The following is a 24,593-nucleotide window of genomic DNA, read 5'->3' on the forward strand; positions in this document are numbered from 1 at the left end:
TATTTTTTAAATTTATATTTATTTATTTATTTATTTTTTTGACAGGCAGAGTGGACAGTGAGAGAGAGAGAGAGAGAGAAAGGTCTTCCTTTTTGCCATTGGTTCACCCTCCAATGGCCGCTGCAGCTGGCGCATCTCGCTGATCCGAAGCCAGGAGCCAGGTGCTTCTCCTGGTCTCCCATGCGGGTGCAGGGCCCAAGGACTTGGGCCATCCTCCACTGCCTTCCTGGGCCATAGCAGAGAGCTGGACTGGAAGAGGGGCAACCGGGATAGAATCCGGCGCCCCAGCCGGGACTAGAACCCAGTGTGCCAGCGCTGCAAGGCGGAGGATTAGCCTATTAAGCCACAGTGCCGGCCAAAGATTTTATTTATTTATTTGAGAGGTAGAGTTACAGACAGTGAGAGGGAGAGGCAGAGAGAGAGAGAGAGAGGTCTTCCGTCCGCTGGTTCACCCCACAAATGGCCGCAACAGCCGGAGGTGGGCCGATCAGGAGCCAGGAGCTTCCTCCAGGTCTCCCACGTGGGTGCAGGGGCCATCCTCCACTGCTTTCCCAGGCCATGGGAGAGAGCTGGATCAGAAGTGGAGCAGCCGGGACTAGAACCAGCGCCCATATGGGATGCCGGCTGCGGTGGAGAATTAACCCACTGTGCCAGGGTGTCAGTTTTCAACCCCAAGCCCTGCTGAGAGCAGGCCACCAGGTGTGGTTCTCCCCTCCCGCTGACTCAGGCTCCCGGGCAGAAAGTTGGAAATGAACTGTCTGTGAAAACATCGAAGGGCTGAAGAGGCTCCCAGCGTGCTCCGCGCTCCGAGCTCCGGCCAGGTCCTTTTCGGCGGTTTGGGCGCTTCACCTCCCATGAGCTTTGCCAGCCACTAAGAGGCTTGTTAAGGCCACTGACGCCGTTAGTGCTGGAGAAAGTGCGTTCTGTTTAACACAGGAGCAGGCCCCACCCCAGCATTCCTGCGGCGCCTAAGCCTGTGTCAAGGACGAGACGTGGCTTTGTCCACGCGCAGTTTGCCCCACAGATGGCCTGCAGAGACTCTTGTTCTTTTGTGGGCATGTTTTCCTGCCGTCAGCTCCTTCTCCCCGAAGTCTGAAGGCTGACGGCTTCTCCTGTTGTACCAATAGGCAGAAGGAAGAAAGGAGAAAACTCGGTTCCAGTTGAGCATTTTCCTCCGTGCCTCATAACCTAGTGGAGTGCCCTGAGCATGCACGCGTCATGAGCGAGGTCGGGTGGAGTCAGTGCCCGAGCCCTGTGCACTCGCCGTGAGCGAGGTCGGGGCAGAGTGCCCGAGCCCTGTGCACTTGCCGTGAGCGAGGTCGGGGCAGAGTGAGTGCCCGAGCCCTGTGCACTCGCCGTGAGTGAGGTCGGGGCGGAGTGAGTGCCCTGTGCCCCATGAGCAAGGTCGGGGCAGAGTGAGTGCCCTGTGCCCTGTGAGCGAGGTCGGGGCAGAGTGAGTGCCCGAGCCCTGTGCACTTGCCATGAGCGAGGTCGGGGTGGAGTGAGTGCATGGGCTTGTGCGCGCTGTGCCCAAGGTGGATGTGGAAGGCCCCTTCCAGAGGCAGGTTCAGAGGTCTCCGGGAGCAAGAAGCATGGGTGTTCACTGGGACATTGAACCCCCGCGAGAGGAAGTCAGGGGGCGGTGCCCATCCGGGCTCTGTCTGGTATCCTCAGGTGGGGGTGACAGCGCTGAGGGGCCCTGGCAGCGGGGGCCGGTCCTCTCTCTGGCTTAGTCTCGGCGTTAGTATCCTAATACGCAGACACAGAGCCGAGGAGCTTGCTCCGCTCCCTGGGCCCCCGACACATTCCCAGTCCTCTAAGTCGGCAATTTTTCTTTTTTAAGATTTATTTATTTATTTATTTCAAAGGCAGTTACAGAGAAAGAGAAGGAAAGATATGGGGAGAGGTCTTCCATCCGCTGGTTCGCTCTCCAAATGGCCTCCATGGCCGGGGCTGTGCCAGGCTGAATCCAGGAGCCCAGAGCCTCCTCCAGGTCTCCCATGAGGGTGGCGGAGGCCTCAGTACTTGGCCATCTGCTGCTGCTTTCCAGTCCACTGCTTTTTAAAAGAAAATTCTTTCTTTCTTTAATTTGAAAGGAGAGACAGAGATCTCCCACATCTCTGCTGGTTTATCTCCCAAACGCCTGCGACAGCCAGGTCTGGGCGAGGCCTGCGCGGGAGTCGTGGACTCAGTCTGGGTCTCCCCCATGGGTGGCAGGGCCCCAGGTCCTTGAGCCATCACCTGCTGCCTCCCAGGGTGCACACCGACAGGACGCTGGAATCCAGAGTGGAGCTGGGACTTGAACCAGGCTCTGGTATGGGACGCAGGGTCCCACACAGCGTGTACCCGCCACGCCGTACACCGCCCCTAAGTCAGCATTTTCAAATGAGTCAACTTGGGTTGATTTTCATTCTGCCCAGTGTTTGTCTCCGGGCTTTACGTGTCTCAGATCTCCCTGCAGAGAAAGCCCCACAAGGACGCGTCCTCCCTCGCAACCTAGGGTGTCCCGGAATCCTGGTACCCGTTGTTCATCTTGCGAAGACAGCCCTTCTGTGACTTCTGTCTGCCGCTGGCTGGCGCTCGCTTCTCTTTCCTTGACGCTTGCTCACGTGCTGAAGCACATCGACTTGAGGAAGACGCCGTCCTTGGAGTTCGGCATGATGATCATCTTCGCGTACCTGCCGTATGGGCTTGCCGAAGGGATCTCGCTCTCAGGTAGGTGACGGAGGCCTGGACTGCGCAGTGGCGGCCCGCTGTCTGGCCAGGTAGAAGGGCTTCTGTGGGCGGGGTCACTCCCAGTCGCCAGAGCCAATCAGAGCTCAGAAGAGTGCAAGCCGGAGAGGGGGTTCCTTGGCTCGCTGGGATACATCTGGGGGCAGGGCCACCGGATCTGGGGGCTCGCTCACTCCGTTGGTGTAGTGGCCACGTTTTGTCCCTCCCGCCTCTTCTCATTTCCCCTCGTCAGCTGCATGACGTGGGCGGGAGGTTCAACCTGGGAAGTCCCCCCATTTACTGATGAGAAAACCCCTGCCAAGAGAGTGAAAATAAGCTGCACAAGGTCACAGCTGGATTCTCACCCGCTGTCTTTGACTTAAGAACTGGCGCCCACCAGCCCCTCTAACACAGCTCCCTCCAAAACGGTTACAAAGCCACATGCTGTGGCTACCCAGAGGGGCAGGCAGGGGGTGGCGGCAGCCCAAGGACATGAAGGTGGCGTCTGTGGGACACACCTGACCTGCAGTCGGCTTTTTTTTGGTTAACATTTATTTTATTTATTTGAAAGGCAGAGTTACAGAGAGAGAGAGAGATCTTTGATCCACTGGTTCATGAGCCAGAGTGCAGGGGCCCAAGCACTTGGGCCATCTTCCACTGCTTTCCCGGGTGCATTAGCAGGGAGCTGGATCAGAAGGGGAGCAGCCGGGACTTGAACCGGCACCCATATGGGATGCGGCACTGCAGGCAGCTCCTTTCCCCGGTACGCCACAGCGCCGGCCCCTGTATTTGACGTAACATTCCTGAGATCCTAAAAAGGTGACAGGAGCTCAGAGTGCAGGGGCAGTGAGATTCGGGGCGGACCGTGTGGCCCGGTGCCTTGCGTTGCACCTGGGGAGGAGGCTGGCAGTGCCCTGCGTCAGAGCTGGTGCCCGGCGAGGACAGTGTGCGCCAGCTCCCGGCTGGCCGCTCAGCCCTGGGCCACCAGACTGGGCTTAGTCGGTGTCCCCACCCACAAGTGGGCGGTCAAGTCTGCATCCAGCTTCTTAAGTTGATAGTGCGGATGCCGTGTTTGCGCACGTCTCGGGAGTTCTTACTTTCCCAATGCGGCACAGCGGATGGGTCGCGTGGCCGTTCAAAGGACATTTGGGTGTTTCCAGATTTGGGATGGGGACACTGATGCATTCGTGTTCGTTGTCCAGCTCTGAAGATGGTCTCCCGCTGACCCATGACGTCGTGGCTGTTTGCTGCGTGATCTGTTTTGCTTAGCGTCTCTTGCTGTGTCTCCAAGTTCACTGAGCTTTTCTTGTGCTGTGCGGGGTCTCCTGTTAGTCTCACTTCAGCTCTCGTGTTCACGCGCAGAGATGCCCTCCAAGTCATTGCTACAGCCTCCACGTCTCGCTTCTCCACATCCTTGGGCCCGGGAGGCATCCGTGTAACAGCTCTTCGGATACCTCGTCCCCCAGCTCCGCCATCTGCGTCAATTCCACATGCGTTCTGTCCATTAATTTTTCTTCTACTCCTGGTCTTCGCGTTTTGCATCCAACTTTTGATTGGATGCCAGGCACTGCTGCTGAGCGTGAGATCTTGTATTGCTTTGTGAGTTCTGGCCATCTCTTTCCGTGCGTACCGAAGTCCCTTGGGATCAGGTTAATCCTTTAGAGGTTTGCCTTTGGACGCAGGGAGAGCGGCTCCAGAGCAGCACTTGCTGAGGCAGGGCCCTGCCGAGTTCTCCCCCGGGTCGTGGGCCCGGCCGAGTTCTCCCCCATGTCGTGTCGTGGACCCGGCCACGTTCTCCCTCGTGTCGTGGGCCCGGCCGCGTTCTCCCCCGTGTCGTGGGCCCGGCCGCGTTCTCCCCCGGTCGTGGGCCCGGCCGAGTTCTCCCCTGGGTCGTGGGCCCGGCCGAGTTCTCCCCCGTGTCGTGTCGTGGACCCGGCCGCGTTCTCCCCCGGTCGTGGGCCCTGCCGAGTTCTCCCCCGGGTCGTGGGCCCGGCCGAGTTCTCCCCCGTGTCGTGTCGTGGACCCGGCCGCGTTCTCCCCCGGGTCGTGGGCCCCGCCGAGTTCTCCCCCGGGTCGTGGGCCCGGCCGAGTTCTCCCCCGGGTCGTGGGCCCCGCCGAGTTCTCCCCCGGGTCGTGGGCCCCGCCGCGTTCTCCCCCGGGTCGTGGGCCCCGCCGCGTTCTCCCCCGGGTCGTGGGCCCCGCCGCGTTCTCCCCCGGGTCGTGGGCCCCGCCGCGTTCTCCCCTGGGTCGTGGGCCCGGCCGAGTTCTCCCCCGGGTCGTGGGCCCCGCCGAGTTCTCCCCCGGGTCGTGGGCCCCGCCGAGTTCTCCCCCGGGTCGTGGGCCCCGCCACGTTCTCCCCCGGGTCGTGGGCCCGGCCGAGTTCTCCCCCGTGTCGTGTCGTGGACCCGGCCGCGTTCTCCCCCGGGTCGTGGGCCCCGCCACGTTCTCCCCCGGGTCGTGGGCCCGGCCGAGTTCTCCCCCGTGTCGTGTCGTGGACCCGGCCGCGTTCTCCCCCGGTCGTGGGCCCGGCCGCGTTCTCCCCCGGTCGTGGGCCCGGCCGCGTTCTCCCCCGTATCGTGGGCCCGGCCGAGTTCTCCCCCGTGTCGTGTCGTGGACCCGGCCGCGTTCTCCCCCGGGTCGTGGGCCCCGCCGAGTTCTCCCCGGGTCGCCCCGCCGCGTTCTCCCCCGGGTCACGGGCCCCGCCGCGTTCTCCCCCGGGTCGCGGGCCCCGCTGAGTTCTCCCCCGGGTCGTGTCGTGGACCCGGCCGCGTTCTCCCCCGTGTCGTGGGCCCGGCCGCGTTCTCCCCCGGGTCGTGGGCCCGGCCGAGTTCTCCCCCGGGTCGTGGGCCCGGCCGAGTTCTCCCCCGTGTCGTGTCGTGGACCCGGCCGCGTTCTCCCCCGGTCGTGGGCCCGGCCGAGTTCTCCCCCGGGTCGTGGGCCCGGCCGAGTTCTCCCCCGTGTCGTGTCGTGGACCCGGCCGCGTTCTCCCCCGGTCGTGGGCCCGGCCGAGTTCTCCCCCGGGTCGTGGGCCCCGCCGAGTTCTCCCCCGGGTCGTGGGCCCGGCCGAGTTCTCCCCCATGTCGTGTCGTGGACCCGGCCACGTTCTCCCTCGTGTCGTGGGCCCGGCCGCGTTCTCCCCCGTGTCGTGGGCCCGGCCGCGTTCTCCCCCGGTCGTGGGCCCGGCCGAGTTCTCCCCCGGGTCGTGGGCCCGGCCGAGTTCTCCCCCGTGTCGTGTCGTGGACCCGGCCGAGTTCTCCCCCGTGTCGTGGGCCCCGCCGAGTTCTCCCCCGGGTCGTGGGCCCGGCCGTGTTCTCCCCCGTGTCGTGGGCCCCGCCGAGTTCTCCCCCGGTCGTGGGCCCGGCCGAGTTCTCCCCCGTGTCGTGGGCCCGGCCGCGTTCTCCCCCGGGTCGTGGGCCCGGCCGAGTTCTCCCCCGTGTCGTGTCGTGGACCCGGCCGCGTTCTCCCCCGGGTCGCGGGCCCCGCCGAGTTCTCCCCAGCCTGCTGGGATTTTGTCCCTCGCACACAAGTCAGACTCAGCCAGATTCAAGGGCGCTTTGCTGCTGACTCCAGAGCTCTTTCCGCGGCTTCCCCATGGGAGTGAAGGGGGCGCTTCCCCCTGGCTGTGTGGAGGCTCCCGCAGGGACCTGACAGCAGACCACTGAGTGGGAGGTCAGTGTGGGAGCCCCGGGCACAGTGTGCGGCTCCTAGGGGGTCCAGATGGTGGAGGCTTAAACAGCCTCTTCGCAGGGGAAGGGGAGCGGGGAGAGAGTGCTAGAGGCGTGAGAAAATAGCTCCGAGTTGACAGTCCAGATCTGCTGTCTGGGGACGGTCGTTACCTGTGACACGTGGGCTCAGTGTGGCTGCAGCCTCGGTCTCCTCCCCGGGAGCTGAGACTTCAGGGGCAGGTGGGAGACAGCTGTGTCCTCTGTGTCCTCTGTGGCCGGTCCAGTGTAAAGGCGCAAACAAGAATCAGAGGCCTCCCCACTCCCACGGGGGAGAGGCTCAGGAGGTGAGAGTGGGGGGGACACTGGTTCTCAGGCACACCCAAGAACCACACTTGGGGTGTCATTTCTCTGAGCCCCAACATTTCATGCCCCACTCTGGCGGAGGGGGACCCAGACTGTTCCTGCCCCAAGCCACCTTGGGTGTTTCTTCACCCAGCTTTGTGTGTCTATCCCCCACGTGTGCAGGCCAGCACTGGTCCCAGGCTGCTGGCCCAGCGCCGGGCCCCTCGGCGCAGCCACACAGGCTGTGGGCCCCTGGACACTGGCACCGAGCCCACTGTGATCTGCCTGCAGGCCGGAAGCCCAGCAGGGGGCCGGAGCAGAGTGGCCACCCTGTTTGTTTCCCTTTTGTCCAGCACTGTGCCAGCGTCCCTCGTTGTTTCTGGCAGCACAGCGGTTTGCGTAGCGATTATCTTCCTGGGCTCAGCGAAAGTCCCGGCGGATTTTGTGACTCAGACGGACGGAGTACTCTCCGCCGCAGCTCAGTCTGGGGTCCCCCAGGGCCCTCTGCGAGCAGGCCTTGCCGAGGAGGAAGCAGAGGGGACTGGCTGTTGTCACTGGAGAAAGCTCTGTCCCCGTGGGGTTTGTTTCTAAGCCTGAGCCCGCTCGCCGGCCGTTTCACCCAGTGTCCTCCACCAGCCTCCCTCTTGGGTTGACTTCAGTAAACCTCACCCGCGAGTCTCCCCCCCAGCCGCGCTGTCCTACCGCGGTCTGTGCTGTCCCCCACCCTTGAGATGATCCGTGAGCACCTGTTGGCAAGGACGTGTGTACGCCGGCCCCATTCGGGATTTGTGAGGAAGACAGGGGTGGGCTTTCTTGTTTTTCCTTCCGGGCAGCTGGGCTTTCTGTCCACAAGACCCCATTTCCTTAGGTGCCCCCCACACTGTGGGGACAGAGAGAGCCACGCAGGCCGGCAGCAGGGGCAGCGCCTCGGGAGGAAGCAGCCACACCGCTCTCTGCCCTGGGAGAGTGTCATCCAGGGTCTGTGCAGAGGCGCCGCCTGCTGGCAGGAGCGTACGGGTGGGAAGCGCGGTGGTTTTGCCCTTTCTTGCCTATCGGCTACCCTTTTCCTGACCATCACAAAGGACCGATGGTGAGTGGCCCCACGCAGGACTTCCCCGCTGGGGTCCCGAATCACGGGCTTGCTAAGCATGTAATGTCAGGTCTGAGGCGCTGCTGGAGCCAGACAGCCCGGGGTGAGTCTCGGCTCTTGTTCTCATTAGCTGTGTGACCTCAAACTACAGACACGGCACTCTGAGTATCCACTTCCTGGGTCCTAACATAGGCGCCGTAAGGGGGCCAGCCTAGGCAGGTGAACGAGAGGGCGGCCACGAGAGGCCCCGGCTTGCCTTTGGTCCAGGGCGTTCTGTCTCCCAGCAGGATGAGTTAACAACACCCTGTCTCCCATCCACTGTTTCACCCCCCAGATGGCTGCAAGAGCTGGAGTTGGGCCAAGCTAAAGCCAGGAGCCAAGAACTCCATTCTGGGTCTCCCACGTGTGCACAGGGGCCCAGGCCCTTAGACGCCCTCTGCTGCTGTCTCAGGTACTTCAGCAGGGAGCTGGATCAGCAGCAGAGCAGCCGCGACTCTAACCAGCATCCCTAATGGGCTGCCAGCGTTGCAGGCTGCGACTTAACTCCCTGTACCACGTGCAAGCTCCGTGGTTTTGGAAGTGAGTCCCAGCCGTGCTGTCAGCCGGGTCCCTGCCGACCGGGTGAGGTCCAGGCCCAGTGGTGGTCTCCCCCGCTTGTATTTTTGATGGCGTGCGTACTCGCCTGGTGTTGCAGGGTCGGGAAGGGTCAGCTGTCCTGTGGTCGCCTGCAGGAATGGGCAGGGAGGAACAAAGGAATTCAGAGCCAAGCTGAAGGTCCCCGCCGTCGGGAGCTGCTTTGCCTGCTCGAGCTCCTGGCTGTCTGCATGGCGCCGGGAGCCAGTGAGCGCCTCCCGCCCCTCCCACGTACCTGCGCCGCCCCAGGCTCCTGGTCTGGACTCCTTTGTAGGGAACACAAAAGGGCAGAGGAGTTTGCCGTGGCCTCAGAAGCTGGGAGAGGAAGTGTGCCAGTTTCCACTGTCACCCAGCCAGCGCACACGTGCTGGACGACACCAAGAGCAGGGTTTGTCTGCACTCCCGTAGGGTAGTGTGCATACAGTAGTCTTGTAGGGTAGTATGCATGCAGTAGGCTGTGTAGGGTACTGTGTATACAGCAGGCCATGTAGGGCAGTGTGTATACAATAGGCCGTGTTAGGGCAGTATGTATACAGCAGGCCATGTAGGGCAGTGTGCATACAGCAGGCCGTGTAGGGCAGTGTGCATACAGCAGGCCGTGTAGGGCAGTGTGCATACAGCAGGTCGTGTGTATAGTAGTGTGTATACAGCAGGCCGTGTAGGGCAGTGTGCACACAGCAGGCCGTGTAGGGCAGTGTGCACACAGCAGGCTGTGTAGGGCAGTGTGCATACAGCAGGCCATGTAGGGCAGTGTGCACACAGCAGGCCGTGTAGGGCAGTGTGCATATAGCAGGCCATGTAGGGCAGTGTGTATACAGCAGGCAGTGTGTATAGTAGTGTGTATACAGCAGGCCGTGTAGGGCAGTGTGCATACAGCAGGCCGTGTAGGGCAGTGTGTATACAGCAGGCCGTGTAGTAGTGTTTGTCCAAAATGAAGCTCCTGGCTTCAGCCTGGCCCAGCCCCAGCCATTTGGGGGTTTGTGGAATGAACCAGCAGATGGAAAATCTCTGCTTTTCTGATAAATAAGAAATAAATTTTAAATAAAAAAATAAGCTTTAAAAACAAATAAAATAGCATCCTTTTCTAGTATAACAGTAACGCGTGATTATGGGAAAATCGGAAGGTAAGGCATCCAGCAGGCCATCGGCATCTCGGTGCAGTCCAAGTCCAGTCCAGATTCTTAATGCTCCGTGTCAGCCCCCGAGTGGTTTCTCTGTCCCCGCGTCTGCCGGGGACAGCGCCAGCGCCAGCACACGCCTGTTCAGCCCTGTGCCGTGAAGGGCGCGAACACACCTTCTCTCTGCTTCCTCTCCCCACGGGAGCACCAGCGGGTCCTGTTGGTTCCACCGTACAGATGAGAAAACAGGCTGAGGGAGGGGCGTAACTTGGACCGCCCGCCAGCCAAGCCAGCAGAGCGAGGGCCCTGGGCGTTTTTCTGAGCCCCTCGGGCGGCCTCAGCTCTTCCTTCCTGCGGGCTGCGGGGCCGTGTGACCTGGGTGTCAGGTGGCAGGTGCTCCTTGGTCTGCTCACGTGTGCGCTCTGCCCGTCCCCCGCAGGCATCATGGCCATCCTGTTCTCGGGCATCGTGATGTCGCACTACACGCACCACAACCTCTCCCCGGTCACCCAGATCCTCATGCAGCAAACCCTGCGGACCGTGGCCTTCCTGTGCGGTGAGTCGCCCCTCGGCGCTGGCTGTGGCCTCCCCAGGGCAGTCGCCTGCCTGCGCCCTGTCCTTGGCGCTGGTGAGATTCTCCCTGGCAGCAGAGTCCCTCGGGGCCAAACGCTGCTCTGTTCCCTGGCTTTGCCGTTCTGTAAAGCAAGCCTAACACCCCGGAAGTGGGACATTCGATCCTTGGGATTTTAAGACCCAAGATGAGGAGCGCAACTGAGCGCGAGCGTTTTAGATGTGCATTTGTCACGTGTTCAGGAAACATTTCCAAAAACATATCCCTTGGAAAGCACACTGGTGAGGGTTGCATGTAAATTTAAAAAAAAAAAAAAAAAAAAGACGTTTACAACCCTGGGTAAAATCGGGTTACAAAGTCATCAACCGCAGACTCAGCAGTGACCGAGCAGTGCGACTTCCAAGGGGGTGGAGTTCCGGCAGTCCCCAGACGTGGCCTCAGAGCTCCTGGTTCACAGAGCATCCTTGTGAACTTGACCTTGGGGGAGTCTGTGTTGGAGGCATCACTTCCTGGGCTGGCGTAGACCATGGCACATTTTGCTTTTAAGCCACTTCTCTTTGAGCTCTCACTTCCTCCACACTCGGACCGCCCCCCGCCCCTCCCCCCAGTTTCTGGTGGGGGTGAAGGAGCCACTGACAGTGTCCCTTCAGGTGGGCCCCCTGTGGCTGTGCCCTGGCATCTGCCCTGCGTTTCAAGGGGCTTGCCTCACTTTGATGCGCTGTCGCGCACTGGTCCAGGCTCACAGGCAGGGCCTGGCCATGCAGAACCTTAAGTGAAGAGAGCTCAGGTGACCCGCCCGGTCTCATGGCCGAGAAGCAGGTCTGGAAGCCAGGGCTCTGTTTCCGTGCCAGTCATTTTTCCACACCTTCTCTCTCAAAACGAGACTCTGGATTGGGACCCTGACCTCACCGTAGCTAACGTCCCGCATTGGCACCCAGTGCTGTTCTGTAACCGTCTCATTGGCGGAGTTGCGGTTTGGTGATAGCCACTCTGGCACGTGGGTGTAGGAGTCACGCCTTGGTGGCGGGCGTGTGCCGGCACCGTGCCGTCTGCATGTGCACCCTTTACTCAGTAGGTCACAGGTTACCCAGGAACATCCGGGGATGTTAGCTGGAGCTCGTAGTGGCAGGAATACGGGCCACCAACCGCCCAGCCCCAGAGGGTTGGTTACATTAGCCACTCCGTGTCCGAATTCCTAGGATTCACGCTGCCGGGGAGAAGCATAAAGCATGGAGTGTGTTCCCGATGTGCTAATTCGGAAAGATCACAAAAATATTTACCAGATAGGAAAAAATTCCACCGTGGAAACTGGGGAGCACGTTGTCCAGCTGGCGGATCTGTGTGCGGAGACCCCCGATCGGAGGCGAAGCACTGCCGTTGGCACGGCTGGGCCGCTCGGACACAGCCTTTGTCCCCAGACTTGCTGGGCCGGGCTGGGGACGTGGTGGTTGAAGCGGAGCCTGGGACCGTGTGAGGTGTTCTTAGACCACACAGGCGCTGCGCAGCTCTTCCTGGCTCGCGCAGTGGAGGCAGGAGACGGAAACGTCTCTTCCTGGTTTGAAGCCCTAAACTTCACGGCAGCGTCCAGGCCGTCCTTGGCAGGAAAGTGACAAGGGCGCGTTCCCACTCCTCCCGCGGCGGCGCCGACGTCTGCGGGAATCCTGGCTAATCACAGTGATCAGCCAATGGACAGATTCCCGTGTTGATCGTCTTCCCCGGCGGGAGCGTGCGCGTTTGCCAAGGGATTTGCCAGCTGATTCACTGCATTGGGAGGTGTACTGGAAGTACGAGCCTGACCGGGGTGTCAGCTGCAGGATTTCCCAGAAAACGCTCGCTGAGCGGCTCGGTTTCACGTGGGAGGGCGCAGGCGGCTGGGTAACCCACCCTTTGGTCTGTTTCAGAGACGTGCGTGTTTGCGTTTCTCGGCCTGTCCATCTTTAGTTTCCCACACAAGTTTGAAATTTCCTTTGTCATCTGGTGCATAGTGAGTATTTTGCTTGTTTTTTATTTAACTACTTATTTGTAGGTCAATAACCACACGTTCTAGATTCCTCTATGTAACTGTCAACTGTCCAGAGTCAGCAGCTACGTAGACACTCCTGTCACAAACGTGAGAAGGGGGAAGGTAACTCAGTATCCCTAGTGGGATGGTCTTTTTAAGAAGTACAAGTTCACGTGTAAAGGCAGATTTCAGAACTGACTATGTGAGTGGTCACAACCACGCAGAAATACTCCGTGTGGAAGAGCGGAGCCACGCCAGGCAGGGAGCCACGTGCTCAGTGGCCGTGCAGCTGGGCACCGTTTCTCTTCTCCGTCCTTCCTGGGTGGTCCACATGAAGGTGCTGAATTTCCTAGCGCCAGCTCCTCCGAGCTGTCTGTTGCAAAGCCTGACCCCGGGCGCCTGGTTTAGGATTATGTCTGGGGGGGTGGCGCTGTGGCATAGTGGGTAAAGCCGCCGCCTGCAGTGCCAGCGAGTCCCAGCTGCTCCACTTCCGGTCCAGCTCTCTGCTGTGGCCTGGGAAAGCAGTGGAAGATGACCCAAGCACTTGGGCCCCTGCACCCACGTGGGAGACTCGGAAGAAGCTCCTGGCTCCTGGCTTTGGATCAGCTCAGCTCCAGCCGTTGCAGCCAGTTTGGGAGTGAACTAGCAGATGGAAGATCTCTCTGTGTTCCTGTCTGTCTGTAACTCTACCTCTCAAATAAATAACATCTTTAAAAAACAGATTACGCCCATGCCACGGGGTCAGCCCAGAGGAAGCTGTGACGGGGGCGGTGTGATTGGCCTCACGTCCCTTGACCAAAGGGAGGCCTGTAATGGAGTCATTGCCACAGAGTCCCCGCTTTGGGGGAGTGCAGTGGGGATAGTACGCGTCCCACGGAAGGCGCCACCCTCCCCAGGCTTCCCGTGGAAGCGCGGTTCAGCCAGGGCTCCCAGCCCCTCTTCCTGACGGTCTCCTCCCGCTGAATGCCCATCCTTGTCCCTAAGCGGATCTCCGCGTTGTCCTTTTGTACCCTCTGTTCCCTGAAGGCACGCGGGAGGCCTACCTGGCTGCTCCCTAGCGTCCTGACTTGTGACTTGTCGTCAGTTAGCTTTTATTGCCAGCTGCCTTTAGCAAGCATAGCTGCAGGGGTTCTGTGTGCCCAGCTGTTTGCATCTGGGGACACTGAGACCAGAGGAGGAGCCGGGGGAAGTCGCTCCCGCTGTGGTCTGGGCCGCTGCCCTCCCTGTCTCTGTTACCTGTCCAGGCTCGGGGTCCAGGACTTCAGGGTGGGGGGGGGTCTTTCACAGAAGCACGGTGGTCCTTAGTGTGCTCACGGGGCGAAAGGGGCCACCCGCAGTCAAACCTGAAATGCAAGTCTGGCAACGGGAGATGGGATTTCAGCGCTGGAACAGGAAGGGGAGGAAGGGGAGAGGCCGCCCTGGGGGGAAACTCAGTTCCCCTGAGCTCCTGGGCCCAGGCTGGCCCTGCGTGGGGGCACCCGTGCTCGTCACACGTCCCGGCCCCACCCTCCAGGTTCTGCCCCGCGCTCAACAGCTGGGGCCTTGATTTCGACCCAGGCTGAAAGACTTGGTTGGATCTGCCATTGCCTCCCTGACCGCTGGGACCTCTTTCTCACACTGTCTATGCCCCAGCTTCCTTGTCTAAAATGGGGGCCGTGACACGGACCTTAGACAGTGTAAGGGCGTCGTAAGGGCTAAAGTTAGCAACACAGCACAGGTGGACAGCCTGGCGCTCCGCTGTGTGGCCTGGAAATGTCGCACTGGGCAGCAGTCCCTGCCGACTGGGCTCTGCCCAGCACACTGCCCAAGGCACGCTCCAGCCTCACTCGCTAAAGAATTAACGTTTTGTTTTTCAAAGATTTATTTATTTATTTGAAAGGCAGAGTTACACAGAGAGAGAGAGATCTTCCATCTGCTGGCTCGCTCCTCAGATGGCTGCAATGGCTGGGGCTGGGCCAGGCCAGGCCAAAGTCAGGAGCCAAGAGCTTCTTCTGGGTCTCCCACATGCGAGCAGGAACCCCAGCACTCGGGCCATCCTCTGCTGCTTTCCCAGGTGCAATAGAGGGAGCTGGATCAGAAGTGGAGCAGCCGGGACTCAGACCGGCGGCTTTACCCACTACACCACGGCACCGGCCAAAAAGAATTAACTTGAAGCTAAAGAACACACAGGTGAATGGCATCCTTTTCAAGTCCTGGTGAGAACCAAGATGAAGAAGATGAAAGCAAATTAATAAACGGGCCTGAGAATCCACTGGGACGCAACTTCAGCTACATCCTGCTGCAGTTACGACTGCCATACCTTTGCAGGTGGTGGGAGCCAAAAGCCGTAGCAGCCACCAGCTAGGCCCGGTGTCCGGCCTCCTGTGGAACCTCCCACGTGTTCCCTTCCATGCCTGGGAGGGCCCGTGGCAGCCTCTCCCCCTGTGGGCCATGGGGGCGGTGGAAGCACCTTGCCTGGCCCTGCACAGCTAGCCTGTTGGGGGGTCAGCCCAGGCCTGTCCCCCGGGGCACCTCTGGAATCAGGGTGCCTTAAGTTAATCTCTGGACACTTCTGCACGGCCTCGGCCCTCGCTTTGTTCTGCTGTCTTCACGGACGCCCTCATGGACACCTTGTTAGCCTTCTCTTTCCCTTACTGAAATGCAGGGTGCACCCTGGGAGCAGGCGTCGCCAGCAGCACACCACACGGCTGCGGGCCGCCCTGCCCTGGCAGCGGGTGTGTGGCGCGCTCGGCATTAGCTGACAGGCGTCCGCTCGAAGAGCCAGGCGCTTTCGTCTGAGACGCTCTGTTGCCGTGAACAGGTGCTTGTGCTGTTCGGCAGAGCCGTGAACATCTTCCCCCTCTCCTACCTCCTGAATTTCTTCCGCGATCACAAGATCACCCCGAAGATGATGTTCATCATGTGGTTCAGTGGTAAGCCGACTCCTGACCGCCCGGCGGGGGGCCGAGACCTGGAGGAAGGACCCCCGTGCACAGGGAGGGCCCGAACCATGGGCGCTGCCGCTCAGCGGGTGCCCTCTCCATGGTCGCTCCACAGATAAGGGAGCCTGGGTCCAGAGAGAGCAGAGGCCTTGTTGGGGATCGTGTGATCCCGCAGCGGAGCCAGGGTTTGCCTCCCCGCCTCGCTTTCCTGGAGAGGTCGGTGCGAGCAGCCCGGGGGAGCCGTGGGTTTTCTGGGCTGGAGTCGTGGGCGCCAAGTCAGACAGGTGCAGGTTGGGACAGTTTTTGTCCACGTGCCAGTGAGTCCTCGGGTCCCTTCTGGCATGAGGCTCTGGTGGTTTGACTCGCATTATGGTAGCCGCTGTTTTATCCCGTTTCTCTGCTTTTCCCACGATGGGATGATTTCATAAATCCTTCTGCATCTTTACGTTTATGTTTGAGCAACACAGAGGTGTTTTGTTTTGGTTTATTTATTTATTTATTTATTTAGAAAAGCAGAGAGACAGATCTTCTGTCCACTGATTCACTCCCCAAACATCCCCAGTGGCCAGGGCTGGGCCAGGCCAAAGCCAGGAGCCAGGAACTCCATCCAGGCCTCCCACATGGGTGCAAGGGTCCAAGCATTGGGCCATCCTCCGCCACTTTCCCAGGCGCGTTGGTAGGGAGCTGGATGGGAAGTGGAGCAGCCGGGATTCAAATCGGTGCTCACATCGGAATGCGTGCTTCCCAAGCAGCAGCTTAGCCTGCTGTGCCGCGGCGCCCGCCCTGCCCACCAGCTCTGCAGGCCTCCCTGTTCAGAGCGTGCCCGCGGGGCCGGGGCAGGGCAGGGCCGGGGTGAGGCCGCTCCGTGTCCTCTCACCAGCAGCACCTGTCACTATCTCAGATGTCCCTCTTTTTTCTTTTTTTTTTTTTTTAAGATTTTATTTATTTATTTGCAAGGCAGAGCCACAAACAGAGAAAGGGAGAGACAGAAAGAGATCCTCCAGCTGCTAGTTCACTCCCCAAATGGCCACAATAGCCAGAGGCAGGCCAATCCAAAGCCAGGAGCCAGGAGCCTCTTTCGGGTCTCCCACATGGGTGCAGGGGCCTAAGCACTTGGGCCATCTTCCACTGCTTTCCCAGGCCATAGCAGAGAGCTGGATGGGAAATGGGACTGATGCCCATATGGGATGCCAGCACTGCAGGCCAGGGCGTTAACCCGCTGTGCCACAGCGCTGGCTGGGGCAGTTCTGACTGGGGATTTGCCATCTCCCCATGTGTCCTGTGCCCCGGCAGCCCCGGCTATGCCCTGTACTCTTGGGCTCGGTCCTAGGTTCTGTGCTGTCTTCATGCAGAGTTGCGGTCTGCCGTGGGGAGTCGCAGCACCTGCGGGGTTGCCTGGGGCGGCCAGCGGCCCACAGACCCCCCCCCCACGGGCACTGGGCAGTATTGCCTGCCTAGGCTACCCGACCCGACCTGCCCAGCCAGCCTGCAAAGGGGGAGTGGAGAGACCAGGGGCCTGGGCCCCCTCCTCTGCACCCTGCCGCCCTCCCCGGGGCTCCCTGGAGTGAGCGCGCTCAGTGGTCTGGTAGAGAACGCGTGGGCCAGGCCAAGCTCCCCAGGCGACCTGGCCTCTGCCTTCTGTCCATCCCTGTCCCTGCCCAGGCCTGCGGGGGGCCATCCCCTACGCCCTGAGCCTGCACCTGGACCTGGAGCCCATGGAGAAGCGGCAGCTCGTGGGCACCACCACCATCATCATTGTGCTCTTCACCATCCTGCTGCTGGGCGGCAGCACCATGCCCCTCATCCGCCTGGTGGACATCGAGGACGCCCGGGCGCGGCGCCGCAGCAAGAAGGACGTGAACCTCAGCAAGACGGAGAAGATGGTGAGTGCCGGGCCTCGGCGAGGGGGAGGGCGGAGTGATGGGGCTGCGGCGGGAGAGAGGGAGGGAGAGAGGGAGGGAAAGAGGGGGAGAGGGAGGGAGAGAGGGAGAGGGAGAGAGGGACAGAGGAACAGAAGAGAGGGAGAGGGAGAGAGGGACAGAGGAACAGAAGAGAGGGAGAGGGAGAGAGGGACAGAGGAACAGAAGAGAGGGAGAGGGAGAGGGAGAGAGGGACAGAGGAACAGAAGAGAGGGAGAGGGAGAGGGAGAGAGGGACAGAGGAACAGAAGAGAGGGAGAGGGAGAGGGAGAGAGGGACAGAGGAACAGAAGAGAGGGAGAGGGAGAGAGGGACAGAGGAACAGAGGAGAGGGAGAGGGAGAGAGGTCTTCCATCCTCGGAGTTCACTCCCCAAGTGTCCACAACAGCCAGAGGTGGGCCAGGCTGAAGCCAGGAGCCAGGAACTCCACCCAGGTCCCCCGACCACATCGGCCATCTTCACTGCTTCCCCAGGCGTGTTAGCGGGGAACCGGATCAGAAGTGGAGCAGGGGGCCAGTGCTGTGGCGTGGCAGGTAAAGCCATTGCCTGTGGTGCCGGCATCCCATATGAGCGCAGGTTTGAGTCCCAGCTGCTCCACTTCCCATCCAGCTCTGCTGTGGCCTGGGAAAGCAGTGAAGGGTAGCCCAAGTCCTTAGGCCCCTGCGACCATGAGGGAGACCTGGAAGAAGCTCCTGGCTCCTGGCTTCGGATCAGCGTAGCTCCAGCCATTGTGGCCATTTGGGGAGTGAACCAGCTGAGGGAAGACTCTCAGACGCTGAGGTCGCATGGACTCAGGGTGCGCCCTCTCCGCCCCCAGCCCCTGCTGCAGGGCTCTCGCGGGAGGACCCAGGGCAGCAGTGTCCCCGGGACTTGCCAGCTCTGCACATTCTTGGGTGTCACCCTAGGCCAACTGGGTCAGAAACTGCAGCAGGCTCCGGTGGTTGTCCCCACCCTTCCCTGCCCACAGTGGGACCGCGGCGACTGGAACTGCCACACAGAGTGACACAAGGAGGCGCCCTTGTGGATCTGTGGTGGGGAAAGTGCCTGGAACAGCGGTTCCTGTCCTGGCTGCACACCAGGGTCCCAGGAAGAGCTTGGATCAGCCCCGGTGCCCCCCAGGCCTGAGTTGGTGTCACGAGGCGGGGCCCCAGGCGTCCACTTGCTCTGGGGACCTTCCTGCCTCCCTGTGGGCTCCCGGGAGCCCCTCGGGGCCCTGGTCGCCTGCCCTGTGCAGTTAGGGGTGGGAACGCTGCTGCTGGGTAGGCCTGGGTGGTGCGGGCGCTTCGGTGCCAGCTGACAGCATCCTGGCTGCCTCCCCCGTGCCAGGGCAACACCATCGAGTCGGAGCACTTGTCGGAGCTCACTGAGGAGGAGTACGAAGCCCACTACGTGAGGCGGCAGGACCTCAAGGGCTTCATGTGGCTGGACGCCAAGTACCTGAACCCCTTCTTCACCCGCAGGCTGACACAGGAGGTCAGCGGGGCCCTTGCCTTCTTCCCCTGGGGTGGGAGGCGGCCCACATGGGCCCCCAGGCTGCGGGCGGGGCGGGGGGGGGGAGGCGTGCCACGGAGCTCAGCGCCTGCTCTTTGACCTCCAGTGCCGCCTGTGCAGCTGGTTGATGCTAGATGCGCTCCCGCACGTTGGTGTCCCCGGATGATCAGCTCAGGACGCCAGTTAGCTGCGGAGTCTGAGCCGGGAGCTGCAGCCAGGCCGGGCCTCGGCAGCTTGCCCAAGTGCACCGCTGCCCGGCTGTGGCTGCAGGCCAGGGTCCCTGGGTGGTCACAACCGTGGCGCCAGGCAGCACACGGAGGCCTTCTGTGACGTCCGTGGGCAGGTCTCCAGCGTCCGCACCTCCCAGGGGAGGCCAAGGCCACACAGGCAGCAGTGCCAGGCAGAGCTGGGAGCGGAGGCCACGGTTTTACCTTCAAGCCCCCTCAGTGCCGCCTCCACTTGGTGGCTTTCAGTCTGGAGCACCTGTGGCCACCCCCCGCCCCTCCCCCCACCCGAGGTGCAGAGCAGCTCCATCTGCCGCGACCCTGCCCGCTAAGGAAGGCCTGGCCGTGTCTCCCGCCCCAGGACCTGCACCACGGGCGCATCCAGATGAAGACCCTGACCAACAAGTGGTACGAGGAGGTGCGCCAGGGCCCTTCGGGCTCCGAGGACGACGAGCAGGAGCTGCTGTGACGGCGCCGAGGCTGTGGCAAGGCCAGGGCCAGCCTGGGTAGTCGCTGCCCGCAGACGCCCGGCACGGCCCTCAGAGGCGCGTGCGTCGGCACCCTCTCAGGGATAGGAGGCAGCGGGAGAAGTTGAGGCTGTGGAGCCCTCTGAACTTGGAACTTTCCAGGCCTTTGGAGCCAACTGGCCTCTTGGGAAACGTGTGTCCTCTCCCCACTGAGCCAGGCCAAGTGGCCACGCGTGCATCGCCACAGCAGCCAGGGGAGCAGGCACCTGCCCGTGAGAAGAGGCAGCCCACTGAGCGCCGGGCCTGGGACCGGTGTGGGAGCAAGGGAGTGCGTGTTTGGGTCAGCGCCCCTCCCCGGCCCCCACCTCGGCCTCGCCCCAGGCCGCAGGCCCCTGCCCCTCTGGAGTGGGCGTCGCCCCGGGGCCAGGGTCAGCTGCCATTTGCCTTGCATCTTCAAGGAGCCAGGGCCTTTGGCTGGGCCCGGAACCCTGGGCCACCTCCGTGTGCTCCCTGGGCGGCCGCTCCTGCCCTGAACAGGGAGGGAGTGTTCCTCGAGTGCCCGCCCCGCCCGTGGAAGCCGGGTGGGGGCGGCCTGTTCTGCGGGGCCACCGTGCCCTCGAGAGAAAAGCGAGGTCACAGGCTGAGCCTGCAGCCAGGGCCTGGGGTGCCTTCCGCCCGCTGGTGCCACTCACCGCCGGTTCCCCACCATCCTGGTTCTGTTTGTCCCCAGGCTGGAATCCTGGGGTCTGAAGCGTAGCACACGCACCCCGGCAGCCTCCATGGCCATCGCGGGCTGGGAGCTGCCAGCCGTGTCCAGCCGTGTCTGGTTACATGCGGGGGCCGTCCGCTCCCCTGCCCCTCCGCCCTTCCCCACGCCGCCCCGCTTTGCCCTCCGTGGGCCCTGGCAGCTTCCACGTGTGGCTCTGGCTCCCGCAGGTGGTCTCATCCATCCGGTGCACATCTTGGGTTCTCCGTAGGGTCCCTGGGTGGAGCAGGTGTGGTGGCAGGTGCATCTCCGGCCCCCTGCCTCAGGGGCGTGGCTCTGGTGGTAGGGAGGAGTCACGTCAGGACTCCGGGGCCTCAGGCCCCAGCCCTCAGCCTGCCTTGCCGGGATAAGACCAGGCAGGCCGCGCGTGATCTGCTTCCTCGCATGAGAAGTGAACTTGCACTTGGCAGCGCTCCACAGTGCCCCTGTGCTGCTCTCCCCACCCCGCAAGCCTTTGCCTGGAGGATGCTGGCCTCTGCCACGGGTCTCGGGGCCACGGGGACCCCAGGGCGTGCTCAGCCCAGCTTGGAGCTCCTGAGCCGAGGGCCGATGGCGGGTGGGAGCTGCTCTGCAAACCCGGCGGCTTGCCAGGATTTCTCTCCTTTTTCAAGCCTTCAATCCACAGATTGAGCAATGAAAAGTGATCTCAGTTCAGGCCGCCCCTTGTCACTGCTCGTAGCTGAGGGTGGCAGCGGGGCTCGGGGACCCTGCCTGGGAGGTGCCAAGGCCGCGGGGATCTCCCGTGAGCCAGCTCCGCCCCCTGCTGGCCGAGTGTGGGCTTAGCCCCTGGGGGTTGGCCCTCAGCCATCTCGCTGGCCTTTAACCAGCAAAAGGCCGTGGAGGCGCCTTCTGGTGGGATGCTCCCAACAGCTGCTTCTGGAGGAGTTGATTTAAGATGTCTGCCTGGGAAGCACAGCTCGCTGCTGTCGACTTTCGAGCACACCCCGCCCTCCCACGTGGGGGAGCAGTGAGTGCGAGGAGGCAGGAAGACGGCCAGTGAGGACCCCCCCCCCCCCCGCCCCTTAGGTCTAGGCCACGGCCAGGAGCACGCAGCACAGCAGGGGGCTTTGAGCCAGGTGAAGGCTGTGGCGTCAGTGCCTTGGGGGTGCCGGCTCTTTAGCCCTGCACCGGGATGTGCCACCCAGGCCTGCGACTAAGACCCCTCTAGACTCACTCGCGTACCTTCCGTGGCCGGAGCAGCCTGGGGGGTGGGGTACAGGGCAGGGAGGGGCCTGGCTCAGTGGCTCGGCCCTGTCTCTGGTGCTCTGACCTCAAGCTGGGGCAACGCCGCTGATCGCTCCGCAGGGGAGAGCCTGGGCGCTGCTGCTAGGTGGGCCAGGGCGGCCCCTCTGGGAGCACCTGTGGCGGGCACCCGGGGCTGCCGCGGCAGGGGCCTGGGGGGCTCTGGCCGAGACGAGCTGTGGCAGCTGCAGTGTGTGGGGGGGGAGACTCCCGGCAGTCCTGTGCCGCCCAGGAGGGCTTTAAGAGCAGCCCCTGGTTCCCCAGTGGGAAGCATTCCCAGAGCAGCCAGGTGTTTCAGAACTTGGTCCAGCAGGGGAGGGCGCCGCGGGGCCTGCGTCCCCGGGAGCTGGGCTTCTCCCTGCTCTGCGCGAGCTGTCTCCTGGCAGGATCTGCAAGCCCCAGGCCAAAAGGAGTCACGTGCCAGCTCGGCGGGGTGGCGGCAGAGGCGCCGCTGCGCTGTGGACCGTGTGCGCCTCCTGCGAAGCTTGATGTGTTGATTGGAATCGTGCACTTGTTTTCTGTGTAAAACCGCGTGTTTAAGGGCCTGGCTTTTGGCTTAAGGACTGTTAAGGGGGGTGGGCTTGCTGTTAAGGCCCCAGCGAGCTTGAGGGGCGCTTGTGGGGCCGCACGGCCCGAGCTGTACTTGCTGCTCTTCCTGATGGGGCTCTGGGTTGGGCAGGGCCCAGAGGTGGACGCTACCTCGCCAGATTTAAAGGACTCACGACTGGGCCGTCAGTCACGCCACTGGATCCTCGTTTAGAAATAAAGGTGGAAGCCGCTGGACGGGAGCCGGCTCCTGCGTTCTGTTCACAGGGCTTTGGGTGGTGTGGGCTGTGCACTCCAGGCCCCGCCCCAGCCCAGTGTCCAGTAGCTGGGAAGCACAGTGGTCAGGGGCGTGGGCTCTGGGTCAAGCAGGCCTGGGTCTGGTTCCTGCCTTTGGTTCACAGTGAGGAGCAGGTGAGGCCGAGGGGCTGGGCTGAGCCCCAGCAGGGCCATGGCTTTTCCCAGTGGGTGCTAGGAGCCTGTCTCCCACTGGTTCTGTTCTGGCTGAGCCCTGCAGGGCTGTGGCCATGGTGACACAGGGAGCTGGTCCCGTTCACCCCCACCCGCAGGCGGAGCCGGGGGTGGGGGGCGTGTGTGCAGGCGCCAGGGCCTCCTGCACTGACAGCACCAGCAGCACCAAGTGTGTGTGACACGCAGGCCAACCAGGCAGGGGACCTGCCCTCCTCCTTCAGCCCTGGGACTCACTCCCGCCCCTGTCGCCGGCAGAGGAGGGGGTAAAGACGACACCTGGCCTGGGCTGGCCCAGTGCCCACGGCCACAGGTGTGGAACCAGCTGGGGACGCCCACTCGGAACAGAGCCTGCGTCTGGGCGTGGATTTCTCTCCCATGATAAGACCGCGGGGGGATGGCGAGCGGTGACTGCCGCGTGGCCGCAGTGCTCGGCCCCCGGGTGACGGGGACGGCAGCCACGGACAGCGGGATCGCCCCAGATGCCCTGGTGGCGAGGGCGGGGGCACCGGATTCCCGGCAGGGACCTGGGCGTTTGCCAAGCGCATCTCGGCTCCTAGGAGAAGCTCCAGGGAGGAGGGGCGCGAGCGTGGGAAGTGTCCTCAGAGGCCAGGAAGCTGGGGGAAGGAGGCAAAGGCCGCTACAAAGTTGAGGCCCCCAGATCCCCACCCCGCCTGCAGGGGAGGGGCAGCTCGACCTCTGCCTGGTGCAGATGGCAGGCAGGAAGGGCAGGCGTCACAGCCGGTGCCGTCATCTCCACAGCGCGGGCCAGGAGGCCCCGGTGTCCGGGGGTGCCTGGCAAACCCGGAGGCACTGGAATTGGGGCCGGGCCCCCGGGACCGCCAGGCAGCTGCCGGCTGACACCCTGATGCAGAGGGAGACAGATCGTTGCTCCTGGACGCAAAGTGTAGTTTGCTTATTGCGTGGCAGAGACAGACGGACGCTGCCATCTGCCAGCCGGAGGCCCGCGGCCACCGCACGCGTGGGAGATGGAGGCGGGAACTCGGCTCCGGGCAGCCATCTTGGCGCCATCAGTGCCGACGCAGGCGCCCCTGGCCATGGGGCGGGCGTGGAGGCCGCCGGAAGATTGAAGGACAGGGTGGTACCAGGCTGTTTCCGGAAGCCTCTCATCAGCTTAGAGACATCAACATTTCACCCCCAGAATGACACACGTTAGCGCCTGCTTTATAAAACACACAGCCCCGCCCCCGTGGCCACCCCACCCATCTCCAGCACGCAGACCTTCGTCCCTGTGGCCCGTCCGCCTCTGGCCGCTCAGGCCTGTGCTCCCTTACCTGAGGGAGTAATGCCTGGACCCCTGCAGCCACTCTGAGCCCAGGAGGAAGAAGTGGCCAGCGTGCAGAGGGCAGCAGGACAGCGAGACAAGGCCTGGGCCAGTGAACCCGCGACACAGGCACTGGCCTTCCGGGGGCCCTCGGCACGTGAGACGGGACACGTCCTGGCTCTGCTCTGCGGGCTGGGTCTTATGCCGCAACTGCAGCTCCACGCGGTGAGAGACAGCCTCCACAGCACCAGCCTCCACAGCTTAAATGAGTGGGGCCGGCGCTGTGGGCAGCAGGCTAAGCCCCCGCCTGCAGTGCCGGCATCCCTGTGGGTGCTGGTTCAAATCCCGACTGCTCCACTTCCAACTCCGCTCCCTACTAATGCGCGTGGGAAGGCAGCAGAGGGCGGCCCCAGCACTTGGGCCCCTGCTTCTGTGTGGGAGACTCCGATGAAGCCCCCGGCTCCTGGCCTCGACCTGACCGAGCCCCAGCCATTGCGGAATTTGGGGAGTGAAGCAGCAGGTGGAAGAGTTCTGTCGCTCCTTCTCTTTCAAATAAATTTTTTTTTTTAAGTGAAATCAGTGGTATGTGTATATGTAGGACAAGATCTGCAAGGCCAGATGCCAAGTTTTGGCTTTGGCTCCGAGGGGCAGGGTTCTAGGTAACTTTTACAGCCTTGCTGCTGGGGCTGGCGCTGTGGCGCAGCAGGTACAGCCGCTGCCTGCGATGCCGGCGTCCCATCAGGGCACCTGTGAGTCCCGGCTGCTCCACTTCCCAGCTCCCTGCTGATGTGCCTGGGAAGGCAGTGGAAACCGACCACCCCCACCGGAGGCCTGGACGAAGCTCCTGGCCCAACGCCAGCATCCGTAGGCATAAAAAAAAAAAAAATTTAAAAAACACCACTTGCTGTTTGTATGGATTTTCTTTTCTTTTTAAAAATGATGTAATTGTTTAAAACGCAGAGCAATAGAGTGAGAGAGAAAGATCTTCCATCCACTGGTTTAATCCCCAAACATCTGCAACAGCTACACCAGACCAAAGCCAGGAGCCCACAACTCCATGCAGGTCTCCCACTTAGGGACCAGGGGCCCAAAACCCGGCCACCTTCCACCACCTTCCCAGGCACGTCAGCGGGGAC

At 62.3% G+C, this 24,593-nt stretch overlaps 1 protein-coding gene across 2 annotated transcripts in view; it reads left to right on the top strand.

Annotated features, from left to right (window-relative positions):
• The window catches only part of SLC9A8 (solute carrier family 9 member A8), a 71,412-nt gene extending 49,468 nt beyond the window's left edge, over positions 1-21,944 (top strand). For both annotated transcript variants that reach the window (XM_062204344.1, XM_062204345.1), the window contains exons 10-16: positions 2,610-2,715; positions 10,000-10,116; positions 12,033-12,115; positions 14,934-15,045; positions 16,717-16,937; positions 18,298-18,444; positions 19,048-21,944. In XM_062204344.1, the coding sequence (XP_062060328.1) occupies positions 2,610-2,715; positions 10,000-10,116; positions 12,033-12,115; positions 14,934-15,045; positions 16,717-16,937; positions 18,298-18,444; positions 19,048-19,155 (894 nt within the window). In that variant the 3' untranslated portion in view covers positions 19,156-21,944. The remainder of the gene's footprint in view (positions 1-2,609; positions 2,716-9,999; positions 10,117-12,032; positions 12,116-14,933; positions 15,046-16,716; positions 16,938-18,297; positions 18,445-19,047) is intronic.
• Positions 21,945-24,593: the final 2,649 nt, after the last annotated feature.

The sequence above is a fragment of the Lepus europaeus genome, chromosome 10, assembly GCF_033115175.1.
Source record: "Lepus europaeus isolate LE1 chromosome 10, mLepTim1.pri, whole genome shotgun sequence".
Lineage (NCBI taxonomy): Eukaryota > Metazoa > Chordata > Mammalia > Lagomorpha > Leporidae > Lepus > Lepus europaeus.